This window comes from Triturus cristatus, chromosome 8, assembly GCF_964204655.1.
Source record: "Triturus cristatus chromosome 8, aTriCri1.1, whole genome shotgun sequence".
Lineage (NCBI taxonomy): Eukaryota > Metazoa > Chordata > Amphibia > Caudata > Salamandridae > Triturus > Triturus cristatus.
The window spans coordinates 1,421,085,999-1,421,107,200 of record NC_140591.1 but is presented as its reverse complement, the minus strand read 5'-3'; the positions used below and the strand labels follow the sequence as shown (position 1 = coordinate 1,421,107,200).

Genomic DNA, 21,202 nt, shown 5'->3' with positions numbered 1-21,202 from the left:
TTTAATTTTTATTTTTGGCTTTTCTAATATGACAGTTACATCAGCAAGCAAACACATGCTAGAATAATTCAGGCTTCATCACAAAAATCCTGCTATGATTTATCAAAATTAAGGCACTTGCAATAATCAAGGGAAAAACTGTAACTATTGTGTACTCAGTATGATGACATATATTAGATAGCGTTTTAGGGCTGATTTTAAGATTTTTTTTTCTGTGGTACCTTTACTTGTTCTCCATTTGTGGTCCAGTTGCTTGCAATGGTGTTTCATCAGACAAGAGTCTTCTATCCAAACAAACAAACGAAAATGTAGATTTCATCCAGGTACAAGTACGGCTGGACTGAGGGACCAGTGCCATATCTACCCTCCCTTTCATCTCGCACACCATCCAAGCAACTCAAATTTATAAAACAGTATCTCAGCTACATTTCTTCTTTAACTAACATCTCTGATTGAGGGAGAGAAAGGGCAGGGAAAACCCACCAACAGCCGTCTAAGTTCATATATTGAGGGCCCTACTTAAACAGTTTCATCCACCATAGAAACATTTTCATGGGTAGTGTCCGTTTCAGATCCTCCAGCTTCACCCAGCAAGTCTGCTTAGTGCTCTACATGTAACATATCTGGTAGGTGTTAGGGAAGCACATGATTCACTTATTACTAAAACCATACATTGGATTAGCAAAACTACAGGCTGTAGATCCATTATAAGGGAAGACATTGTATGCTACACACATTCGAGGCAGTGATTCATATTATGACTGTACAGGGCTGAAATAAGGAGCCATGACCTTGTGGAATGGTTAATATCATTAGAACTTAGGTGTAGGCCCCCCACCCCCACATAAGATCACAAATAAGATTCAAGTTAAATGCTCCAAATGTGCCATTAGCACAACTGAGTGATAACAATCATAAAGATATACCTAGTCAACAACAGCCCTCACCAACACCATTGGCGATCTCGGATGATCTATCCGAGATCGGTTGACTGCAGGAAACCCAAATAGGTTCACTGACCACCTTTGTACTGGCTGGGAATGACTCAGCCCCACCAGACCAGGTCCTCTGGTAGTGGTGTTGGAGAAGTAACCCCCCTAACCAGCAAATAATCTAACCACAGAAGGGCAGTATTGCAATACATTAACTCATGAAGCTGGGGGCCAACAGCTTACTTATATCTATGTAGCTATAGCTATTTATATCAGACTACTGATATGTCATGTCAATATCTACACATCTGTGGGAAGTTTTTTCAGGCATCTCAGGGCCAAGACTGTGTCAATCAGAGCTCTGTAACATTGATGTTGTGGCTTAACCTTATTATTGAACCCTAAACTGAATACCAAATTGTCAGAATTCAGAGTCTGGGACCAGCTGAAAGCCCCTTCAGTCAGTGTGTTAACTATTGCCAAGCAAATCAACTGGGGAAGAAACAGGGTAAAGAAGTAAGAGAGAAATCCAAGATTAGAGCTCACTCGCCGAGACTTCATCTGTTTCAAGTGAGGGCACCATTCTGTCTTAATGGTCTGACTAATTGTAAGACACGGGGCAGAGTGTAAGTATACATACTAGCTGGAATATGACATACAGGTATCAATTAAAACAAGGTTTACCGATTTGAGCAGCAGATGATGCTATGACAAGTCTGAAGCTGACCAGGAATCCGGTGAAGGCCCCGGGACACACATAGGTGAGATTGTACAAGAAATGGATTTTAGCAGACTACCACCAAGAGGACAAACTAAGGAGAGCAGAAACAAAGGAAAATGAGGTAAAGTAAAAAGGAATAATAACCAACAGAGAGGCCAAAAAGGTTGCAAACTATAGTAAGGGTCTGCAAAGTCAATGCAACAACGCAATCCATTGTTATGTGCTGAGCTAAGGTATCAGGAAGTCTAAGCAGGACATCTGCTGACTTAGAAATGACCCTAACTCAGAAACCAAGTGAGCATGCATCCCAGGAGTAAGAGACCTAGTTCTCCTTCCAGCCCCTGTCGCCCCACCCCCACAGAATATTCCTCTTTAGGGAACATTAAGTGGTCCTGCTTTCTAAAGGTGCTGTGTATGGAATTTCTTCACCAACCTGAGGGTATGGACAAAATCCAAAGGTTCTCGTTATCTTTCTGAAATCTCATGCCCCTTCTAGGGCATTAAGGTATTGCAGCTGGCCTCCGAATATATGGTAATCCACAATTTCCTTAACCTCGTGCTCAGATGACCCATCTACCATGATTGAAGGAGACTTGTTGGGAATGCCTGTGACCACAGTTTTAACCAGTGAAATGCAAAACACAGTGTGAATGTATAGGTGAGTGGGGTGTATTAGCTGTAAGGATGCCTTTCTAATCATTCTAATGACAAGGAAAGGTCCTACAAAGCATAGGTTGAACTCAGAGTGAGACCCAGGAATGGTGAGATTTTTTGTAGACAACCAGGCCTTACTTCCAAACATATACACAGTAGCCTCTCTTTAATGGCGGTCCGCAAAATGTTTATAATCAGCCTTCGCCTTTACTAAATGGTGATGGGAGGCTCTCTGTATGGTAAGAGTCTATAGCAGTGAGGTTACAGAAGGAACTGTAGAAATGCACTCTTTTTTTGGAGACATGATCTGGGTTGATTTCAGGTGATGGAGGTAAGTGTAGAATGAAGTCCGTAGAAATCATGTTTCAGGGTTGATGCAAAGTAGGCAGAGGTTGCAACAATCATGCAGCAGAACTGTGGGAAGCTCTCGCATTAGCATGTATGGCACACCTGGTGATGTAATTCCGAATGGACTTCCTGATACCAGGCCACCAACAGTCTTAATCGATGAGTTGTTTTGTCTTTTTTCGACCAGGATCCCCTGCTGCTGGAAAGTGATGATACCATCTCAGGCACTTAGATTGCTTTAGTCTACTGAGAAGGTACAGGGTTCAATCTCCATGCAACTAACCCTTGTAAACATCATACGTTTTCTTTTTAACCCATTGCAGTGGAAGTATGTTCTATTTGAAAAAGTCATAAAAGTCATCTGTAGTCGAAGTACTGAAAATATATGGGATTCCCTCCCTTGTCTCAGTTTCCAAGTCTTTTTGGTGAGACTGGTGGTGGTGTGCTTTTCTAGATCGTTTGCTCAGTTGATAGATGATGACATAATTAAATCAAGGTACAAGGCCCATCTGGCATGGCTCAACTTTCCAGATTCAATAGTGATGAGATATCAAAAGTTCTTATGATCTGTCCATACCAGGTGTCTTCAAGAGGTCACCTGTGAGCTACCAGTAGCTGGCATGCTGCGTCTCAGTAGCTTGCACATGGTAATTCCAAGTCAGCTTGTTTGAGAGAATGGGGCTGCCCTCCAGCGAAAGCAGCTTTAAAAACAATGCACCGGTTTTTGTGAAGCCTTGGAAGCTTACAGTACAGGAGGATTCAGGCTACACTTTTCTGAAAAAATAATTTTTGTTCTTTCTTTCTTTTTCTCCTTTCATGATCTTTTTCTCACCTCTTTCTCAGTTAATCTCCTTCTTCTTTCACTTTCTAATTCTTTCTTCTATTTCTTTCTAAATTTCTTTCTCTTCTCTGCCTTTTTCTACTTTTTTCCTCTTTCTCTCTTTCTAGGGTTTCTTTTTTTTCTCTTCTCATTCATTCCACTACTTCTCATGGTTTCGTCCCTTTGTCTGTTTTCTTTTTTTCACTTTTGTTCTTTCCCTTTCTTTTTTTTCTCCTTTCTCCTTTCCATCTCTTCTGCCAGTTCTTTCTTCTTCTTTGCACCTCCCATTTTTGTCTTTCTCTCCTTGCTCCATTTTGTTTACCTCTCTCCCCTTTCTTGCTTTCTCCCCTTCCTCTCTTTCCTTTGCAACTTCTATCTTTATCTGCTTCTTTCTCTACTTTCCTTCTTCATCTATTTTCCTGCAGTTTTGACTTATTTCTCTGTTTATCTTTCTTCCTTTCTATCACCGTGCTTTATTTCTTTCTAGATTTTGTTTCTTTTTCTACTTCTTGTATGTTTTCATCCTCTTTTTCTTTTCCTTTCTCTCCTCCTCACTTTCCCTTGCTTTCTTTTTGTCTTATTTTTTCGTTTTTACATATCTCTTATTCAATAATTTTCCCTTTTTTTCTTATCTTGACTTCTTTCTCTTTCCTTTTCTTTTTTCTTTTACATTCTCAGGTTTTTTCCGCTTCTTTCTTTTTTCTCCTCTCTCTACTGTCATTTTCTCCTTTCTCTCTGATTGTTTCTCTTTTCCCCTCCTTTCTCTGTCTTTCTTTGTCTCTCTCTCTCTCTCTCTCTACTTTCTCTTTCTTGCTCTCTTAAAAGCAAAGGAACAAAACTGGTCCTTTTGTACTCCTACTCCAGCGGCAAACCGTTTGCGATCAAGCGTGTGACTTTAATTCCACTTGCTCACAGTGGCAGGACTAGAGAACTACAGTGGTGGTGTTTAAGTTTCTTGACCCTTGCGTACCCCTTTCAAAACACTACATTAGGCATTAGCTCAGGATGGTGTTTAGTGATCAGAAGTAGCTCTCATTATGGGAAGGTTTAGAGACTCCTGCCCCATACAGTAATTATATTCTGAGTTCCTCCCATGTGATGTCACAAATGAGAAAATTACTCTTTAATAACTAAGAGCTCTCAATAGTAAATCGTGTAATTCTTTTTCGTGTCCATTAATGTTCATGAGTAGAATGCTACTGGATGAATTTCTTCGGTTTTGGGATCCCTTTGTGATAGTATAGCTCTGATGATAAAATAGAAAGGCATCTATCTCTACTAAAAATGGCAGGAACTTATTGGGATGTCTCAAAACTTGAGTAGAGGTAAAGGTTATCTTGAGTAGATTAAAGGTTTCTTGCTGCTCTTCGCCCCCCTTGAACTTTACCCCTTCCGGATTAAGTAAACTATTAGCTGAATAATGGTTGAAAGGTTCTCTACGACTCGTTTATAAAAGTTGGTGAAACTAATAAACCTTTTAACTTCCTCTATGTTTTTCAGAAAGGCCAGTCTAATACTATTTATACCATAGCAGAGTCCATTCCTATTATATGTTAAGATATCCTAAAGCTGAGAAAGGAACTGGTAGAAATTTTGAAGAGATCAATCAATCAATCAAGGGAATTGTAAGCGCGCTACTCACCCGTGAGGGTCTCAAAGTGCTGAGTGTAGGGGGGGGGGGTCCGCAGGTCTATTCAGCCGAAAAGCCAGGTCTTGAGGGTCTTCCTAAAGGTGTTCAGGGAGGGGGAAGAGTCTGATGTCTGCCGGTAGCTCGTTCCAGGTCTTGGCTGCGATGTGAGAGAAGGATCTTCCGCCTGCTCTGGCTCTGTGGATGCGTGGGGTTTCAGCTAGTGCAAGGATGGCAGATCGGAGGTTTCTTTTTGTTATGTGGAAGTTGAGGTATTTGGGTCCGTTGTTGTGTAGGCATTTGTAGACGTGAGTGAGGATCTTGAAAGTGACTCTTTTCTCCACGGGGAGCCAGTGGAGTCTCCACAGGTGTTGGCTTATGTGTTTGTGCCGGGGGATGCCGAGGACAAGTCTGGCCACGGTGTTCTGTATTGTCTGGAGTTTGCGGAGTAGGAACTTGTTGATGCCGGCGTAGAGAGCGTTTCCATAGTCCAGTCTGCTGGTGATGAGTGCGTGGGTGACTGTCTTCCTTGAATCTGGGGGATCCATTTGAAGGTCTTTTGAAGGATGCGGAGGGTGTTGAAGCAGCTGGAGGTGACAGCGTTGACCTGTCGGTTCATGGCGAGTGATGAGTTGAGTACAATGCCAAGGTTTTTGGTGTGGTCTGAGGGGGTAGGTGGGCTTCTGAGGGCGGTGCGCCACCAGGTGCTGTCCCATGCTGAAGGGGTGGTTCCAAGGATGAGGACTTCTGTCTTTTCGGCGTTGAGTTTTAGGCAGCTGTTGGTCATCCAGGCTGCGACGTCCTGCATTCCTTTCTGGAAGTTGAGTTTGGCTGTGGTGGAGTGTTTGGTGAGGGAGAGGATGAGTTGGGTGTCGTCCGCGTAGGATACTATGTTGAGACCATGTTGTCGGACGATGGCTGTGAGGGGGGCCATGTAGATGTTGAAGAGGGTCGGGCGCGGTGATGACCCCTGTGGAACTCCGCAGGTGATTTTCGTGGGATCGGAGAGGAAGGGTGGTAGTCTGATCCTTTGGCTTTTTCCGGTGAGGAACGATCGGATCCAGTCCAGGGCTGTTCCTTGTATGCCGGCGTCATGTAGTCTGGTGACTAGTGTGCGGTGGGAGACAGTGACGAATGCCGATGATTGGTCCAGTAGGATGAGGGTTGCGGATTGGCCTTGGTCCAGGAGGATGCGGATGTTGTCTGAGGGTGCGAGTAGGGCGGTCTCGGTGCTGTAGTTGCTTCGGAATCCAGATTGGGACGGGACTAGGAACGCGTTCTCTTCGATGAATCGTGTCAGTTCCCTGTTGACTGTTTTCTCTGCTACTTTGGCTGCGAAGGTTAGGAGCAAGATGAGCTGGTAGTTCTTGAGGTCGGTGGGGTCAGCTGTGGGCTTCTTGAGCAGGGGCCTGACTTCTGCTTGCTTCCAGTCGTCTGGGAAGCTGCCTGTTTTGAAGGTGGTGTTGATGGTGCCTTGTAGTTTGGGTGTGATGGTAGCTGCGGCTTTGTGGTAGATGTGAGGAGGGCAGGGGTCGGTGGGGGCCCCCGAGTGGATGCCTTTCAGGTCCAGGAGGTGTCTTTGGCCGTGATCGGGGTCCAGTTGGAGATTGTGGGCTGGCTGGTGTCTTTGGGGGGCGGTGGGCCGGCTGTGGCATCTGGAAGATGGTCAACAAAGTTGTCATATGAGGTTTTTGATCTTGAGGTGGAAGTAGGTTCCAAGCTTGTCGCAGAGGTCTTGGGATGGGGAGATATCTGTGGCTTCACTGCGTGGGCTAGTGAATTCCTGAATGACACTGAAGAGTTCCTTGGAGTTGGTGGAGTTGGTGAGGATTTTGTTGTGTATGAAGTTCCTCTTGGTGGTTCTGATTTGGTTGTGGTAGTGCGTCATGGCGTCCTTGTAGGTGTAGTAGTTTTCAGCGGTCCTTGTGTTTCTCCAGTTCTTCTCCAGGCGTCTGCAGGTGCGCCTGGCTCCTTGGAAGTTGGTGGTGAACCAGGTGGCTTTCCTGGGGCGTTGTTTGTCAGGGATGCGTAGCGGGGAGAGCTTGTCTGCGCAGTTGGCGATCCAGGTGTGGAGTCCTCTGGCTGCGATGTTTGTGTCGGGTACCCAAGTGTGGTTGTCTCAGGTGAGGGTGGCGTTGAGTTGCTCGTCGGTGACTTTGCTCCAGTTTCTACGTGGTGGGCGTGGGGCTGGTTTGGGTGCCTTGGGTTTATCGACAGTGAAGTGTACGCAGTGGTGGTTGGTCCATGGCGGTTGCGTTGTGTGGCTGAAGTGAACACCGTTTCCTGCAGCAAAGATGGGGTCTAGGGTATGTCCTGCTCTGTGGGTCGGTGTGGCGATGTGTTGTTTTAGTACAATGTTGGCGAGGTGGTCACGAAGGATGGTGGAGGTGGGGTCGTTGGGGTTGTCGAGGTGGAAGTTCAGATCGCCAATCAGTATGTAGTTTGTTGAGGCGATGGCGTGGGTTGCGATTAAGTTGGTGATGAATGTGAAGTGTGTCCGAGGTCCGGGGTTCTGTATATGAGGGTTCCTCGGAGTGTGGAATTGGGGCTGGTCTGGATCTTGAAATGTAGGTGTTCGGCAGAGGGGAAGGTTTCGCTAGAGATGGTGAGGTGGAGGGCGTTCTTGTGGGCGATGCCCCCACCAGGGTGGTTGGGGCAGTCCTTCCTCTGGATCTTGTATCCGTCCGGGATGGCGGTGTTGATGTCGGGGGTGGAGGAGGCGTTGGTCCAGGTTTCCATGAAGAAGGTGACGTCGGGCGAGAGAGAGTCGAGTAGGTTCCAGATTTCCATGGCGTGTTTGTGTTTGGAGCGTACGTTGAGGAGGATGCATCTCAGGAGGTTGTCGGTGCTGGCGTTGGTTGAGTTGTAAGGCGGGGTGGTGGTGGAGATGAATGTCTGGCGGCAGTGGAGGCAGGAGAACAGGCCCGCGGATCGTGGTCGGCGAAGCCTGTTGCATTCTCTGAGTCGTCTGGGGATGAGTGCGAGGAGGGTGGTAGTGTTGTACTGATGGATGGTCGGAGATCCAGGGTTTCTGGCACTTTCTGCGGTCGGGTCGTGGATGGACGCAGACAGGCTTGCCTTAGGCGTGACCGCGCAGCGGCCGCCATTAAGTAGGCGAGGGGGAGGGATGAGCACCTGGGAGGCGGGAGCAGGAGTGGTCGAGGGGGTGGGGTCCCGGGGGCAGCGGTGTCGGCGCGAAGGGGGGGGCTGTAAGACCAGTAGCAAGGAAGGGCACAATGCAGAAGGAAAAACTGTCTCAAGGCTAATTGAAAGAATACAGAAGGAAATACAGGCTCAAGTCTAATTGAAAGAAAGGCAGTAAGCTCACTCACAGGCAGAAAACAACAAAGACGGGCACAGAGTTCGTAATAGTGAACTGAAACTGGTTAGGCTAATTGAAAGAAAAACAGTAAAGCGCAGCACAAAAACAACAAAGACGGGCACAGAGTTTGTAATAGCGAACTGAAACTGAAGAGATGTGTCTTGGCTTAACATTAAAGGATGGCTTTCTTACTCTCCAAACCAGAGACCGATGTTCTTCTAATATAGATTAGTAAATCAAAATGACATTGAGATATACCACCATCTATGCATCCAACATGTCTGAATATATTATTGGCAAAATGCTGGAAGGTTGCAGAGGCATTACAGAGGCTGAAAGTTATTACAAGATATTCAAAATGCCTGTACCTGGTATTGAATTCCATCTTCTCCTTCACATGGCCATAATGTTAGATGCTCCTATAAGATCAAATTTAGAGAATACTTTAGCAGCTTTGACTTGATCCTGAAGTACATATACGAGTGGTAGGAGATATCAGTTTCTTACAGTAATTCCATTCAGTTCTCAGTTATCTCTGCATGGCCGATATTCGCCATTCACCTTTGCCTTCCACCATCTGCCTTTAACCAAGAAAGACCTTAACCCTGGGAGTGAGTGTGAGTGCTTCTAGGAGTTGGCGGTCTAGTGCTCCCACCTGTCTAAACGTCCACTTGCCCATTTTCCAGCACTTCCGGCCCCTTGTATCTGTAGCCTGATCGGATTCCTAACAAGTACACTCCTCTAGCACTTGACCATTCGAGGAGCGAAGTTGAGCAGTTCAAGGCTTACTAGGGGAAGTGGTGTGCTGTTAGAGACTCAAAACAGTATCTTATAGCAAGTAGTAAATCACTACCCTGCCGATACTATGGGCCATATTCTCAAAGAGCTATCGCCGAGTTAACGGCAATTTAGCGCAGCCAAAGTCGCGATAAATTTATCACCCCATTCTCAAGCTGGTGCTAACAGCCCACAGCACCAGTTTACCTGCGATAGCAGCCGCAAAAAACATCGCCACAGATGACCCCGGCAACTATCACTAATGAGATGCAGAGTAGGCGTTCCCGTGCAAAAAGCCGCAACACCATCCACAACATTCTCAACGACCAGCCAGATCGGCGAAAAGACCACGAAACATGCGATAAGGCACGTTAGCAGCAGAAAATTAACACCTGCTCTGACCTGGTGCAAAGTCGGATGGCAGCCTGCAACAGAAAAGGGAGCCCAGCCCAGAGCCACACCTGAAGAACAACAGATGCCATGGAGCCACTGAACATGCATGCCGGACACCCAAGAGGGCCACAACACCTACCGCCACCACCCCCAGGACCTCCCCTCCCCAGCACCCCCCACCAGCCAAAGACATGACACATCAACTACACAGAATCATGTACCAAATAATCTGCCTGATGTCGCACAATCACATCTGGTGACATGCATGTGTCGTCACAAAAATTAGCAGCACACATTCACCTTCGAAGCAACAAATGAAAATGTATTAAAATAAACACAGAAAAGAAATGAAGACACATGGCGGCTCCCCTGGGACATTCCGTAGGTCACAGCCTGCAAGACAAAAATCATGATGAGAAGGTGTGTCCTGTGCACATCAAGGGACAGAGAGAGAGTGAAGGAGAGAGAGAGAAAGAGAGAGAGAGAGATAGAGATAGACGGACAGAGAGGGGGAGAGAGAGATAGACGGACAGAGAGGGGGAGAGAGAGATAGATGGACAGAGAGGGGAGAGTGACATAGATGGACAGAGAGGGGGAGAGAGGGCTAGACGGACAGAGAGGGGGAGAGTGAGATAGACGGACAGAGAGGGGGAGAGAGAGAGAGAGAGAAAAGAAGAGGGGGAGAGAGAGAGAGAGAGAAAAGAAGAGAGGGACAGAGAGAGAGTGCCGACACTGCGCACCCAGGCCACACTTCTCACCTGCTGCCACCAGTGTGTCTCCAACCACGTGCCGGTATGTAGTGCAGTTCACCAGGTCCCACATCTGAGACAGACCCGTCATCTGAAACAGAGTCCAGATACATGAAAGGCACAGTGCATACAATTGGACATGACATCATCGCCTGTCCGCCCCTGCGCACCCAGGCAGATGCACCCCAGCCCCTCCTGCCACCCAGCTGTGCATGCCCGCCCCTGGGACCCCAGGCAGCTGCACCCCAGCCCCTCCAACCACCCAGCTGTGCATGCCCGCCCCTGTGCACCCAGGCAGCTGCACCCCAGCACCTCCCACCGCCCAGCGCTGCATGCCCGTCCCTGCGCACCCAGGCCTCACTGCTCACCTTCCGCCCTTGGCGTCTAGCAATGAGGGCCCACCATGTGCAGCTGCAAGCCACAAGCCCGGGGCCCGCGGATATGGCACCCTCCACATCATGCAGCCAGGCCACCAGGTCTCACGTTTGGTGCTGGGTCTTGATTTCTCAAATGGCAGAGGACATAACAGCGCACCCAGCCTCATCGCAGGCTGCACACCCGCTCAGCCCTTGAGGTGCACCTAACTCTGTGACCCGCGAGGCCACGCCACGTGGCGGTAGGCCCCTGCTGTCCGTTGGCTCAGGCCTACACTGCAGTCCCGCAGGGCACACAAAACCTGAGCAATCAGGACCGCCGGGACGGGGCCTCATCGCAGGCTGTACCACCGCTCAGCACTTACGCTGCCCCTACCTCAGTGCACCGAAAGTCACCGTCCCGTACCGGTGTGCCTGTTCCGGCCGAGTGTATCCAGTGCCACCAAGTCTGTGCCCCACAAGTCATTGACCCTCTATGATTGGGTAGTGTGGTGCGGACACTATCATGTCACCTCCGGGCCTGCGGAATGTGATGTCACAGGCCCTTGGGTCCCCATGCCTACATGCACACCACACGGATACACCCCGTGAGAGGTTGGAAATGGCGTCGAGCACATGCGCCCGGCCCTTTTTATTGGCAGGGTCACATGTGCTGTGACGCGTATGCTGAATGGGTGTGGTATGGGTGTACACCAGCCGTGAGGGAGTGGCTGTGGCATGCTGACAACTAGACCTGTGACCAGCAGATCCCTACAGGGAAGACCTGAGACACGTAGCGTTGTAGTCATCCACTGTGAGCTTAAGTGGTGTGGGCTGGCATGGCGTATGCCAGTCCAGCGTAAGGGTTTGAACAATGACCCCAGGGCTCTGGGCATTGTTACGTACGGGGCTGGACAAGGAAGTAACAAATGCGTGTGTCGCTGTTGTTGCGTCGGTGCCACCCGGACAACATTCGGCAATGTGTCACCCTGGGACCCAAGTCCAATGACATGAGCCACATGGACGTAATAGGAATTCACTGACCCTACATTCATCCATACTACCACACTTGAAAGACCATAGACACGACACATCTGTGTGATTCGGAATTTTTAATGCACATTCAGTGGAGGGTTGCATTTGGAGCAGTACAGGGCCATGCAAACCCCACATGACGATGTAGGCCCGTGGAGGGCCAGCCAGAATCCTTCAGGGAATGACAAGTCCAAAGGAAGAGGAAGAGTTCAGCCCACAGTCTGATAGCTGTATCATTGGCGAACATACAGAAAATGGAAGTCCATTGCGAGGTCCAAGGTGAGTGTCGCAGAGTGTATCGGGGGACAGTGGAAGGTGATGATGCAGAGGGCAGAATCAAGCTGAAACAGGCCATGTGGCGGAGATGAATGCTACAGTTTTCTCCGTACCAGTAAGGTGCTTTCATCCACATCTTCGTCCTCTGCTGTCTCATGTGCCTCAAGTGTGGGTGGTGCTGGCCTCTCACCAGCACTGTGTGGCAGTGACACCTCAGGGGCCGGAGGTGGAATGTCTGCCGCACTGTGTGGCACTGACACTTCAGGGGGCGGAGATGTGGATGTAGTGGTAGCAGCGCCAGGCCTGGTGGCAGCAATGCCATGAGGATGGTTTTCAGGTCATTGAGGAACCCAGCTACCTCTCGCTGGTGTGCAGCCGTAGCAGCCGCTCTTTCTGCATTGGCCCGCTCCATGGTCTCCATGAGCCTCCGCATGAGGCCCAACTCCCGGGCGAGCTCGATGGAGCAACTCTGACTAGACAGTCGTTCTTGTCTCAGAGTCAGGACTCTGGCGATGTCAGCCATAGTTCGCTGGAGTGCATGGAGCGCACTGTGGGTGTCTGTTAGGAACTGTGAGTGGTCCCTCATGGGACTTAGACACCCACGTATGGCATCTAGTTTGTCTGCCATGCGGTTGAAGCCCACCTGCACCTGTTCAGCCAGCTGCTCCTGGCATCCCAACACACAGCGTTGGAAGGCCATGTGTTCTCCGTGGGGGTCCTGGGAGGCAGCCGTGGTGGTGGGTGCTGCCTGCTGTGTGGTCTGTGCATGGGGGTGGGGTGTCCCCGTTGCAGCTGGGCTGCCCTGCTCCTCGATGTGGGCTGCGGAGACTGTCAATGAACTCTCACAGGGCGTCAGAGTCGAAGCTGTGGTGGTCCTCTTCGTCATCAGAGAAGAGAGGTTCAGGCTCCTCTGCAGGAGGTGTTGACTGTCCCGCTGCTATGTGAAGGGGAGATTCAGTTTGACAATGTGTTCACATGTGTGTTGTCAGATTGTACATGTTCACATACAGACTGCATGACTGTGTACATCGTGGCTGTTTTGGAGGGGCTGCCTATTTACTGCGGGACAGTGGACATTTCGACATCATCACGGATGTGTGTTTGAACTTGTGCATTGTCTACTCACATTTCCCTGCAATGCCACTTGTGATTGGCCAGTGTCTACACCCAGTGGGCGCCAGTTGTGTCCTGTGTTCTGCTGTGTACGTGTTGCGGTTTGTACCACTTTGTTGTCAGTGTTAATGTGCTCTGCATGTTATGGGGGGACCTGCTGCTCTGTTTTGCTGCCCCTTGTCCCTTTCATGCGGTGTGCCTTTGACTTCTGTGCTTGTACAGTGCTGACATGTAGCATACTTGGGAACATCGTTTTCTTGGTGGGAGTTGGGGTCTGGGGCATGGTTTGTCCACAGATGTACTCAGCTCACTTGTGCATGTGTGCCATTGTGCCCATCTCCCCCCGTGCCCCTAGTCATTGGTCGTTACTCACCGTGGTGCTGTTGTGTCCGGTCCTGTTGAGCAGTGTCCGGTCCCCCTGCTCCAGCCACCGTCTCCCCCACTGATGACTGTGGACACCATTTCCTCCATGTCGTCCAGCTCCTCCTGTGGCGCTGGACTCCCACCTCCAGTCTGCATTGCTGCCTTCCGGTTGTTGGTGAGTTTCAGCTTTGTTTTGCGTTTGACGTCATTCCAGCGCCTCTTGACCTCTTCCATTGTCCTCTTAAGCACTCCGACTGCATTCACCTTGTCCACGATGGACTGCCATAGTCCATTTTCTGCTGCCAATGATACAGTGGAGGTGACGAACAGTAGTTGATGGTGTTCGACCACCTCCATTATCAGGATCCTGTTTTCCTGCGGACTGATGCGCTTCTTCCTACTCTTCTTCTCCTTACCCTTCCCTGACCCCAAGGTCCCAGGCTGGTCCTCCGGGGGGCTTGTGGGGTTCTGGTTCTCCTCCGTATTTGCTGCAGCAACATCCATTGTGCTTGGCTGTTGTTTGGAATTTGTTTGTCAGTTTTTTTTCTACTTTTATGGTGATTGTTCCCACCTGACGCGTGTGAATTGCAGGCCTCTAGCTGGTTTTCGCTGAGTTTTGTGTCGCAATTGGCCTCATCACAGCTTTTTTTGCGTTTGCGTTTGCATTTTTGCAGCGCGGCGTTGATTTTATCACGGCCATTTGATGCGTTATCTGGTGACTATCGCATGGTACCGCCTTGTTGTGAATACCTGTTTAACACGACGTACATTTCCCGTGATGGACTGCGATGTTGTATTGCGTTATGTAACTTTTGCGATGGTTATCACACGTTCTTGAGAATATACCCATATGTTTTGTAAAAGAATTCCTTCTCCCTGGAGTGCTGACTTCTTTGTCCGCAGAGGAAGCGGCGTGCTTCAGTATTATGCACCAGATGTATAAGAGCTCAAGCAGTGTCTGAATTACCAGGCGGTAAGAGTGGAGTTTTTAAAAGAAAAATACTTTATTAATAACCCACAACCCGTTACTGTACATAATTATAAGACAGCTCAGGAAGTGGTATTCCGATAGTAAGTAGAAACCATGATAATCTGGGGAAGAATTTAAACTTTCCTAGGTACAGGCCTTATGTGGTAATGTTCATTCAACCTTGGCTCACCCAGGAGCATCTCAAAGAAATTGTCAATGGGGAGCATCTATGGCTTAGTTCACCCTTCTTCCCAAGAGTTAATGTTGCAATCACAAGAAAGATGTGATTGTTTCTTCCCCCCTTTTCAATGATCCCAATAACACAGACCTTTCTGCCGGTGCTTGTATGTCAAGCAGGTTTGGCCTGTAGTTCATCACTGGGCTGTGGCATCGCTGCTCAAAATGGTGCATGCCATGCAAGGTTTACCAAGTGGGATTCGTCTACTCCTCGTCCTAGTCCAGTTAACGCTTGATTGGAGTCTGCATAGGGACCCTTACTTACGCCAAGTCCGGTGAGCATAGGAAGATGTAGTTCCATCACTGGAGGGGCTGTGCGGTGTGCAGGCAGCTTGCAGTCTGATGAGTCCTTCTCCTAGGGTTCAGCTTTGAACCCTAAAAGCAGCTTCCCACACAAACAAAGCTTGAAGCCCACCCCGCTAGCAGTGGTAAGTATGGTATAGATTGATGTCCACATCCAGTGGCGGCTCGCCAAGGGATTGCTGCAGGGCGGTGAGGCGGGGAGGGGAGGGGTGGGGGTAGTAAAGTCTGACATACAGCGCAACTGAGTTAAGCAAATAAATAAATAAAACAATTTACATTGAGCACGCTGCAACGCCGAGTTGGGGTTGCAGCGCGCGCAATGTAAATTGTTTTATTTATTTACTTAACTCTGTTGCGCCGTATGCTGGAGTTTACTGCCCCGCCCACCGCCCCGCAGCACTCCCTCTCGGCGAGCCGCTACTGTTGACAACATCTGTGAACGGGTGGTACGTTCCTTCTTGGCACAGTTCAATTCGGTGCAACCCACATCTATACCTGCGAACATAATTTATCAGCATTTAACACTTTGATGCATTAGTTTCTGGAAGTGCCAACACCCCCCCCCCCCCTCATTCCCCCCCAATTGAACACTTCCTTGATCTTCGGGCAGACCCCCCCTCGATCGCAGGTATTTCCATGAGACAGTACATTCTGCAAGGACTACAGGTCACTCAGACCTCCTCACCTAATGTCATGAGAGGTGCAAGTCCTCCCCAAGCTACTTTGAGTGTTGCATTTCATCGCTGCAGCTCCTTGAGTGTCCTCCTTCTTGAGGTAGCTTCTTCCTCATTGAAGGGCACCTCTAGTGCCCCGCCTCAGCAGTCAGCCAGATCCTTCTTTCAATGCAGGCTCCAGAGCAGCTGCTCCAGGAAGACTGTCTAAAGTTCTATTCTCAAACCTGGCAAGTGGAGTTCCCAGTGTTTAACACAGTCCTGGAGGAAAGAAAAATGTATCTGTCACCACTGGTGTGGAACCCCAGATTATGGTAAAGAATTCTTGGCACACTGGCTGGAACTTTCTGCCCTATTTTATAGTAACGATGCAGACAGCAGTTATGTATTCCAACAGTTTGCTCTGCGACCGGTTTAGTGCAGTTATGGCCCATTTCCTTCTTACACTCACTCCAGGCCATCCATGGTTTGATTGTGAGATGCTAGCAGGAAGGTGGGCTGGAGCTGGGTTTCTCCTGTTAGGAGAAACCTAAGCTAATGGTTAAAGGAGAGGGAAGCTACAAAACTACTTGTTATTCTGTGGGATGAGAGTAACCATTCCAGTGAGCAATGGGCCATGAGACGGCAGGGAAGTTTCCCTGAGTTTCAAAGGGGTCTTTTCTCTCCTCTAACCCACACTCAAGAGTCTGACCAATTACAAAGGACCTCTGGAATCTCCTGAAGGAGCCCTACAATGCACATAGCGGCCGGGGCTCCATCACATCCCCATCTTAGGTACCATTCAGATGTGAAAAATACAGACTGGAGTCCACTGTGGCTTAGGCCACACACGTTCCACAGGAATACACGTGCAGCATCCACACTCCACATGGATAGACGAGGGATGGGTGGCAGAGGGCTGGCTGACACATTTAAAAACAGATGGGAGAGATTAGTAGGCAACTCTCCCTCACATGAACAGGTGAAAAGGCCTGCCTTGCCACTATGTTTATTGTTGCCACCACTATCAATCCTCTACAGCCCGCCACGCTAACAGCAGCCCTGTTAGGTAATCAAGGTGCATAAAGTGTGCCCCTCCAGACCACAGAGCTTTTCTCTGACTCTCAATCCATATTACACTCATACTTTTAATGCACACACTTGCTTGTCATGTGTGTTGAGGTGGTGGTCAAAAATGTAAAGATTTTTCTTTGATGAACTCCAGGCAGATGGGCACGCACTCTACAAACATGCAGAAGACCTTTCTTAATTCCAACAATACCCATTCACCCATCTACTTTATAAATATAAGCAAGTCTTGGCAATGATACAGTAGTAATTGCAAGTGTGTGAACCATTCGTTTGCACCCATAATTTAGTATATTGTTGTGCAGGGCAGTAGTTTAATCCTGCTTTTTCTGATTTCCATTTGTTTTGTAGCACAGTTCTTCGATTGCTCAGAGGAGAGAGTACCTTTTTAATACTTTCTGAGATCACTTTGCAACTATCAATCAATCAATCAATATGAACTTTATTCGGATAAAATCAACCTATCCATAAAAGTACAATTAAAATATCATTCAAGATTAATAAATGAATCATGATTATACAAAACCATTAAATAAATAGAGAGATTTTAAGACATTTGAAACATTAACCGGGGGAGGGTGCAACTATATACTCTGTTATTCTCGGTGACATTACAAACTTGTTATATGAAAATGCTAGTTTGTCTTTTTCCTAACAGAATTGCGTTCCCGGATAAACCAGCTAGCTGAGGACATAGTGAAAAAGGAGTTTGAGAGGGACTACTGGCTGGCTTACAAAAATGTGGGGAGCAAAGAGCACTCCAAACAAATTGCGCTTCTGCAAATGGAACTTGTTAACATTGAACAGAATTTCAAAGAAATAGAAGGTGAGTGTTTGCAGGCCTCCCTTAACTGCTCATCAGTTGTGAACTGGCACACTGGTTTGGGACATTGCTAGACCACATTTCAGAATAGCTTTGCTGAGGTGTTGGGACGGTAAATACTACTCCAAGGCCTCTCAGTGTTGTTTCTGCTTCATTGATTTTTGTAGCAATTTCCTGTAAAAAAGTATGATTTGAAAGGCTGACTTTGCATGCTGCCTTTGATTGGGGACATGTATGTGTCAGGATTTACTTATATCTAAAGTTTGGTTGGATCAGATTGAGACTGAAAGAAACTATGAATGAATCCAGTGCAATTACCTTGTGAAAGATATATTTAGTACAGGAAACACGGAGTCTGCTGTCTGGAACACATAAAGGATGGGAGGGAAGTTATAGGACATGTGTGCATATGCAAAGCACACAAAGGGTTCATGTCACAAAAGAAAGTTGTGTTATTGTGTAACCACTGATCTAAAACCTCGCATGAGTTTACTGGAACTTATAAAGCTTTTCCAACTTACTCCTGAAAGCCTGCCCAGTCTCAGCTTTGCAGCCATAAGGCTGGAAATGTTTTATGAATTCCTTCATTTTCTTTGGCTGATGCATTCCTTCAAGGGGCAATTACACGCTCTGTGCAAAGAGGCACTATGGAATGGCAGCACATTTGTACTTTAGCACAATTTTCTTTTTCTCTGCTTGGAAATATATTTCCCAATGGTGAAAAACTCCTCTGCTGTATCATGTTGCAACTCATACTATAACGTAAGAGATGTGTTTCATGTCCTTGAAAGTTATATTGCAGCTTCTTTTCAGGTCTCTGATGTTATATTTTGAGGTTCAGTTATTTCTTCGCAGAGAGCATGTTACAGTCATAGGTGCAATAATTTGTTTTCTTCCCATATTTTGCTTAGCGGCCTATAATTTCTGGGGATGAGGTTCTAATTCTTCTCACCAGACTGATGAGAGTGAGAGCTCAACCTTACTTTTTCTCACTAATTTATGGACCTCACTCACAATTAATGAGAGTTCAAGTCTCTGCATTCTAGACTTGTTGATGGCCACCAGCTTACATGGTGGGTTTCATTTTGAAGATTACAATGCCATACTAGGTGGTAGGCTGCTGGTTTTATGGTTACTTTAAAGCGTACCGATGTATCATGGGCATTCTACTCCTTTATAAGCGGGTCGGCAAGCCGCTGCACTTGGGTCCCATGTGCTTTGAACAAATGTAAGCAGCACTTGCAGAAAGGCTGTCTAAGACTGAGATGCACCCAGGCAGCCAATCATTTCACAGCTTGCGTATGCTGTCTTCCAATAAAAAAGACTGTGATGATGCAGCTGTCGCGTGCTGCTCATCCTGAGCAATCAAGTTACTGTGGTTGTCTTTTCCTGGGATTTACTGGGGATGCAACATTTGGAAAGAGGCTGCAGCTGAGCCTAAATGTGCGCTCTTGCAACCACTGTGGAGCGAGAGTGATAAGTGAACAGCAGTTTGTCTTCAACACAGGAACCAACTCTTGATGTTGCAAATAGTATGAAGGATACTCGTGAGTTTCGGAGCGTTGACAAAGTTCTCTTCTACTCTTTCCCATCCTGAAATGATCAGGGATTTTCTCCTGCGAAGGGCTGCATTAAAACCCTTTCCCAACTTCGCGGGGGTGTTGGGAAAGGTGTTTCTCAGCGGAGAAAATGTTTAGCCAATGGAAAAAAAACTATTAAAAAAATGTACAATTCCAGATAGGTTCTAACTTCTCTAAAGCGGGCTTCTCCTGTGTGAACCATTCAACACTGAAGGAATAACAATGTCAAAAATGCATTGGCAGATCAAACAGTTCTGGCTCATGAAGAAAGTGTCTTGTGTGTCATTGATGGGTTTAGGTATTCAATATGTCAACAGACATGCACAGTGCCAATCATCTTTGCACTTATGCATCCACTGACTTATTCTTGCATTCACCTATAACACAACTACAATCAAACACACAAACTAACAACATATGCGAGGTAACTCAAAATAATGCAAGTAGAAAAAAGAAAACATACACTCATCTAAACATGGTGAGCATATGCTTGCAATAATGAAACTAAACAGAGCACTGAATATCCATCTGGCAATGGAATTGTACATTGTCTATCATTGTTTTAAAGGTTCAGCATGGCCGCCATATTCAGACACGACATCTTGGCCATTTTGGTGTGGCTAAACAATGAGACACTATGACAGCAGCTTTCCATAAAGGTTGCCTGCTTTAGAGGAAGTATCCACGCAGGATGCAATACACTGCAAATGAAATAAGTGGCAAGGGAGAGGCCTGTTAGCACTCACTGGGGTGCTGTAGTATTCAGTTAAGAATTTTTTTTTTTTAAAAAGGGAAATTAAGAACTTAAGGTGGAACTATAAAAGAAGAAAATTGCAAACCAAAGGACTGTTCAACCAGTTCTGACACTGAAGTGCACTCATTTTCAGGCAAATTTGCAAGTGATCAGAAAATGTAGTTATTTACAGGGTAAAAGAGACAGTGACTCATGTGACCTTAACCATTACCTTGTGCAGTACATTGTCATGGACGAGGCTGAGTGTAAATGGCACTCAGACAGACAATGGCAGAAAGGGGCTGACCCAAAAGCCCCCTATGTATCTATATCGTATATATAAATGTTCATAAGTATTTTTTAATTATAATTTATTACAAGGTCCTGGCAGACAACTAAGCCTATCAGTTCTTTCAAAGATTCTAGCAAAAAGGATTACAGTGCAAATCGTCTACTGCTAGGGTTTGTTAAATGGGGTAACTAAAACAAATTACTTTCCTACAAAGGTACTCTATGAGATTTCATGTAACAAAATACCTGACTGCAGACTTCAACATAGTGCAAAAGTTGCCTATGCTCTCGCCACAGGATCTACGATGTAGGAGATAAGGCCTTGAAGCTTCTAGCGTGGCTTGAGCGTCACAATAGGGATCGTTCATGGGAATCCAAAGTGAGAAGTGCGTTGGGGTCCCTCTTATCAACCAGCACAGGCATATCGGAAGATTTCGCGACCCACTTCGAGAGAGTATACTCCCCGGTCTGCAAAAGGACCAAAACCGACTGTGCAGAGTTCCTACGGGATTTTGCAATGCCCACGTTGTGCTCTGACTAAAGTGACCATCTTGATGTAGAATTTACTGAGGAGGAAATTGTGAATGCCCTCAACTCCCTCCAGTCCGGGAAAGCGCCTGGACAGAATGGGCTCCCAGTGGAGATATATAAAAGACAGGCAGCCGTCATTTTACCCCCCTTCTTCGGATGTACTCGGAAGCGCGTGAGATAGACAGGCTCGCCACGGATCAAAGAGAGGCCACTATTGTAGTCATCCACAAAGCAGGAAAGCCGGCAGATCAATGTTCTTCGTACCGCCCCATTTCACTCATCAACGTAGAGGCCAAGGTTTTGGCCAAGGCTCTAGCGGACAGGTTAGTGTCTGTTATTTCTGACCCGGTACATGTCGACCAGTCAGGGTTTATGCCCCATAGGAGCACCCGCCACAACCTGCGGCGTCTCTATGGGGTACTCCACATGACCGAAGATGTTGGGAACACTCAGACGGCGTTGATGGTGTTCGACGCTTCGATGGCGTTCGACAGTATTGAATGGCCATACCT

The 21,202-nt window shown here is 47.3% G+C and overlaps 1 protein-coding gene across 2 annotated transcripts in view; it reads left to right on the top strand.

Annotated features, from left to right (window-relative positions):
• The window catches only part of CCDC83 (coiled-coil domain containing 83), a 112,862-nt gene that overhangs the window by 46,100 nt on the left and 45,560 nt on the right, over window positions 1–21,202 (top strand). For both annotated transcript variants that reach the window (XM_085620554.1, XM_085620555.1), the window contains exon 5: window positions 17,391–17,558. In XM_085620554.1, coding sequence (XP_085476680.1) covers window positions 17,391–17,558 — 168 coding nt within the window. The remainder of the gene's footprint in view (window positions 1–17,390; window positions 17,559–21,202) is intronic.